Below are 5716 nucleotides of genomic sequence, written 5' to 3' on the forward strand. Positions count from 1 at the left end.
GGAGCAGGAGAGAGGGATGGGACAGCAACACCCACCTCATCTGGTCAAGGGAGTCACTGGGGCGGCTGGGCTACCCGTGAAGGGTTGGTTCATGGGGAATTCCCTGGGACTCCTCAGGAGGAGCCCCAGGGCTCTCAGCCTTTCCTTGGCACAAAGATGCTCCAGCCCCTCCTCATCCTCACTGCCTCTGCGGGACTCTCTCCAGTAGCTTCTTGCCTCTCTTGAACTGGGGAGCCCAGAAATGCACCCAGGACTCCAATGTTTTTACCAAGAAGAGATCGAAATTAAGTGTTCAGATCTCATTGGTAGTTCACTGCTGCCAACAATTATTCTTATTTTAAAACAAGATGCTCCAGCCCCTCCTCATCCTCACTGCCTCTGCGGGACTCTCTCCAGTAGCTTCTTGCCTCTCTTGAACTGGGGAGCCCAGAAATGCACCCAGGACTCCAATGTTTTTACCAAGAAGAGATCGAAATTAAGTGTTCAGATCTCATTGGTAGTTCACTGCTGCCAACAATTATTCTTATTTTAAAACCTAAATTGCTCAGACAAACGCACAGTAGCTTCCAGTACACAGATACATCAGCCAGCTACAGAACATCCTTGCAGCCCACATGGCTGTAAAATTTGTTGCAGATTATCCTGAGGCACACTCCAATCATTAAACTGTCATCTTGGCATTTTGTGTATTGATTGGGTTGGGTAGCTGAAATCTCTTCTCTTTGTTTTTCTTTTTTAAAAATTATTTTTAAATTGGAACTGTTATTTATAGCGGTTTAAAAGCAGAGGTCAGGAGGAAATCTTTACGACTTCCTTACTGAGTGACAACTGGTTATTTTTCTTCATTGTTAAGCTACAGGGTTTAGCTAAACTGCGTGATGAAAGGGTGCTTCATATAGCAATGAGAGCACGAAAAACACAACAGTCAGGCTGAATCAAGACAAACAAACGTAATCTTCTGGATAACATGCTAACCCAAAGTTCTGCAGGAGTTAAATCTCTCTCTGGCTTTTCACAAAAAAGTAAGTGGTGACTCTAGTTTTCCTCAAACTCCAGATTGTGCCTGCGTCATGAAAAGAGGCCAGGAAGTTATATAGAGCTGATTATTAAAATTCCTGGCCTGGAAGGAGAGTTTCCCAAACCCTTTACAATTTGTCTAACCCACTAGCTTCCCAAGAAAGACAAAACCCTGGCACCCAACCTGCCTACCACACTCCTGTTAGGGAGAAGGGGAACCCTCACTGGGTTCTTTACAACTTGGCCAGCCTTCCAGGCACACCGACAGAGTCACTGAAACCAAGTCCCTCTTGGTAGCCCACAGGATTGGAGGATATTCGCCTAACCTGTTCAGGGACCCTCGCTAGCAGTGACACTAAGACAAATCCCTTCTGTATTAATTCAACAATAATAATTTATTGTGTATATTCGTGGCAAAATGCAGGTTTGAATGATACCAGTGATAGGGTATTGACTGCAAAACTAATTTAAAGGAAACACTAAACACACACATACAAACCTAAACACTAATGATTATTAATAGCTAGCCTGATGTTAGTATTTAAGTGCACAGAATATAAAGCTCTTACCCAGTAAGTGTCCCTGGTGGGGAGGGGGGAGGGATGCAGGGAGAAGATATGTTCAGCTGGTCAACTGGTCCCAAAGTTTCAATGGTGGTCTTCTGCTCTCCAAATCCCCCTTTCATTTCCCACCTTTTATATTGTTTCTATACCTTTAGGTAGAGCTTGAGTGACTTCAGACATGCATTCTTTTTATTCTGATTGGATTAAAAATCTCTCGCTTCACATCTAAAGGTGCAGGTGATAAAATATAGGGCGCCTGCCCAGTGGGGAGTAGTCATACCTTGGAGGTGGATATCCTTTGGGAGGGAGGTGTGTTTTGGTATTATAATGACATTGTAATGAGCAAAATTCACCTAGAGGGGAAGATTTCACCATTTTTACTGACGCGGCAGTAGTGATCCATCTTTCTTGATAGCAGTTAACTGTAGCAGCCCTTTGTTACCTCTGAGAACAGAGACAGACCTTATTGCCTTCGCATCACTCCTGTCCTCATTTGGAGGTACGGTACATTGCGCTTGGCTCAGTAGGCCTTATCCATGGCAACCGCATTCCATTCTTGGGGTCAGCAAACTGCTTCACAGCTGCTTCATGGCTGCTCTTCGTGTCAAGATGTGAGCTAAACCCTGGGAACAGTGTTTCCCTCACCTCCCCATATTAGTTGTATTCCCACAGCCTGTCTAAACTGAACTTCATTCCATACCTGCCAGTTTCAGATCCTTGCAGCATCCTTCCCTTTTCTGTACTTACAGGCAGTTTCACTTGAGCACATTTGAGCCCCTGGCTCATTCCCCTGGATTTCATCAGGTGGGTAGGGAGGGGGGTATCTGTGAGAAAACCGTTGGGACATTAGACTTCTTTCCAGTGGGTAGATGTAAGTAATACAACAGAAAACCAAACACAAGCATTGTTGTACTTGGCAGGAGCTCTCCTGCTGCCCGCTGTGTTCCTGGGGGTGCTCTGCACAAGCATCACTGTGTCCACCAGGTGAAGGTGGTCAGGGGTGTGTTCATTCTTGCCTTTATTTAAAAGGAAATAGAAAGAGCTTCAAGTGAGGATTGCAATGATGCCCTCTTATGGAGGTACCTCAAAGCCTCTGATGATAAGCCCAGGTCCTTAAGCTGAATGGGTTTTGCTTAAGAGCTGCAAAAACGTCGTTTACATCTCCAAGGCCTTTGATGGGAATAGTGCCCAAATATCAACCTTGTGTGGAGAGGTTGTTATTGTGGCTGGTATGGCAGGGACGCACAAGCAATGCTGGCACAAGCCCCTGGTACAACAGGCAACCTGGACAGCTGGGGCCGAGACTGGTCCCACTGTGGACAGGAGACCAACACTCACATCCCATGGCTTGCTTGCCATGACTTGCCATGACCTGCCAGCAAGTTGAGGGAGGTTCTCCTCCCCCTCTACTCTGCCCTGGTGAGGCCACACTTGGACTTCTGTGTTCAGTCCTGGGCTCCCCAGTTCAAGAGAGACAAGCAGCTGCTGGAGACAGTCCAACAGAGGCTGGGAGGATGAGGAGGGGCTAGAGCATCTCTGTGCCAAGGAAAAGCTGAGAGCCCTGGGGCTGTTCAGCTGGAGAAGAGCAGCCTGAGAGGGAGCCTCCTCAGTGTGATCAAGAGCTAAAGGAGGATCAGGAGGATGGGGCCAGACTCTGCCCAGCGGTGCCCAGTGACAGAACAAGGGGCAATGGGCACAAACTGGAACCTGGGAAGTTCCACCTGAACAGGAGGAGAAACTTCTTTGTTGTGAGGGTGAGGGAGCCCTGGCCCAGGCTGCCCCAAGAGGCTGTGGAGTCTCCTGCTCTGGAGAGATCCCACGTGGCCCACCTGATGAGCCCACCTGGATGCCATCCTGGACACCCTGCTGTGGTGACCCTGCTGGAGCAGGGGATTGGACTGGGTGATCCCCAGAGATCCCTGCCAGCCCCCACCAGTCTAGGATTCTGTGATCCTGTGACGGGTATGACACCAGGTTTTTTTTGGTGTTAACAGGAGAGGCCCTTCACCTCCTCTGCTCCCTGGAGACAGGGCTCAGCTGCTGGAAGAACGTTTGTGCACCCAGGAGAGGACCACTGCTTTCCTCCTCCATGAGGCTTTCCGCATCAAAGATGACATCGTCTCCTGCCTGCAGGGAAGCAAAGGTTGTCAACATGGGGAAACTGCTGCCCGGCAGCTGCTGGAAAACCACATCCAGACCATTACGAGCATCGTTAAAAAACTCAGCCAGGACATTGAGGTAATAAACAATGAGCAGCATTTACTTGCTTCATGGTGCAGCTCTAGCCTGTGGTCCGTTCAGCACTGACAATGGCTTCAGGAGCTGAAAAATACTCAGCATGACGGCTACATTTTAGTTAATCCTGATTTTTCTTCTATTATTGTGGCTCTTGCAGGTACTTGTGAAAAGAGAAGCCAGGGAACTAGGGAAAGTAAACTTAAAAAAAAAAAAAAAAGAAATAAAAAGCAGATTTAAGAGTTTTGGTTCTGCTTTAATTCAGGTTTTATTTGCTTTCAGTTTTGTTAGAGTGTAGGAGATTGAGTTCAAGAGAAATACGGAGGAAGCTCTTATTTCATCTGATGTAAAACATCAAGACTCCAGTTTGGGTTTAATTCTTAGTTCTCCCAGTGCAGGTGTTCTACAGCTTTATATAAACCTGTGCATGCAAACATAATCAAGTATTGCCAAAACTCTTCACAAATCTCAGTGCAGACCGGAGTGAGGGTTCAAGTTCACATTTTATTTAAACTAAGTGATGGTTCTGTGCTGGAGTGCATGAAATGTCCTTTTTTCTGGCTAAAGACCTTTGATTATTTGCAGTTGCTTACCAAATTAAGATGTGGAATTTGCCAACACCTTCTTTGGGCAAAGATGTAAAACACAAAAGTACCCTGAAATAGACTTCTCCAGAGATTTCTTTTGTCCTTTAAAGCATTAAGTGACTTTCAAATGCCACTAAATTCACAATACTTTTTTTTTATATATGTATACTTGAACAGATAGTTGATCTTCTGTGCATTTTTTTAAGTACACAATCATGTCTCCCCTGAAATTAATCTGAATGAGGACTAGGACCTGTGTTCATTTCATAATGACATTATTTTCAAGATTTTGATGCTATAGCGATAAGCAATGCTATAAACCCACTTATTTTAGATAATCCAACTTCTCTGATTCTATCAACATCAAGCATGTACAGGATGGTTTGCTGGAAAAATGCCGAAGGTTCTATCAGCATCCAAATATCATGTTTTCTCTTGGTGGTAAATTACTCTTCTCCAGGTGTGAATCTCAGGCGTGTGTTTGCTTTGTGCATTTGTGTTGTGAAGATTTGGGAAGGGTAGAGCTCAGGCATTGAGTCACATCAATCAAAGCCACTACAGAATTAGTGGAGGTGTGGAGAACTGCTCCTGGCACACAGCAGATGAGAGTGGCTGAGCAATGCCGATTTCTCAAGTATTTAAAAAACACACACACAAAAACTTACACAAAAAAACCAAAGAAAAAAGGCTCTGCCAGGAAATGTGACTCACTCATACTCCAAATCTTCCTCAAAGCAGGGAGAATTTCCCTCAAAAAGCCTGCTTTGGGGAATATGCTGGCATGCCGTTGGCACCAGGGATGAAGATGAGCCGAAGTAAACACATGCCTCTGCCTGAGCCAGAAAAAGGCCCTGGCTACCACTGCATCAGGGACGTCAAAGCAATTAGTGCCAGGTGGAAAATGACCAGACCCTTGACAGAGACATCGTTTCCCACCCCAGGAGAGGACTGCAAGTTGCAAGAGGAAAGCATTGGTGCTAAAAATCCGTGGGTGGAGGGTAGACGTGCCTGGCATCTCCTCCAACAGCCATAAGATAAGAGTGTCTCAATTGAGGGGTTGCATACAGAGCAAGCGACCATCAACGGGAACATGATGGTGTGCACATGGCTCCCTTTTGCCCAGGGTGGTGAGATCTGGGATGGGAGCACTGCCAGAAGCCCGGGGAACTAGCTGGAGGAGGAGGAGGATATTGATTTTCCTTGATAAAGAGGAGGCTGCTGCTTTCCATCCTGATGAATGAGCATCTTGCCCTGCTTTGGCTAGCGAGGGAGCAGAGAGAACATTATTTTCTGATGCAGAACAGACTCAGGAAT

At 46.2% G+C, this 5716-nt stretch overlaps 1 protein-coding gene across 1 annotated transcript in view; it reads left to right on the top strand.

Moving 5' to 3' along the window:
* Window positions 1-3574: 3574 nt before the first annotated feature.
* Window positions 3575-5716, top strand: part of FAM81B (family with sequence similarity 81, member B) — a gene marked incomplete at its 5' end in the record, with an annotated part of 23015 nt that continues 20873 nt past the window's right edge. Inside the window, one exon of the mRNA XM_010137590.1 lies at window positions 3575-3818. Within this exon, the coding sequence (XP_010135892.1) occupies window positions 3575-3818 (244 nt within the window). The remainder of the gene's footprint in view (window positions 3819-5716) is intronic.

Source organism: Buceros rhinoceros, unplaced genomic scaffold (genome assembly GCF_000710305.1).
Source record: "Buceros rhinoceros silvestris isolate BGI_N320 unplaced genomic scaffold, ASM71030v1 scaffold14026, whole genome shotgun sequence".
Lineage (NCBI taxonomy): Eukaryota > Metazoa > Chordata > Aves > Bucerotiformes > Bucerotidae > Buceros > Buceros rhinoceros.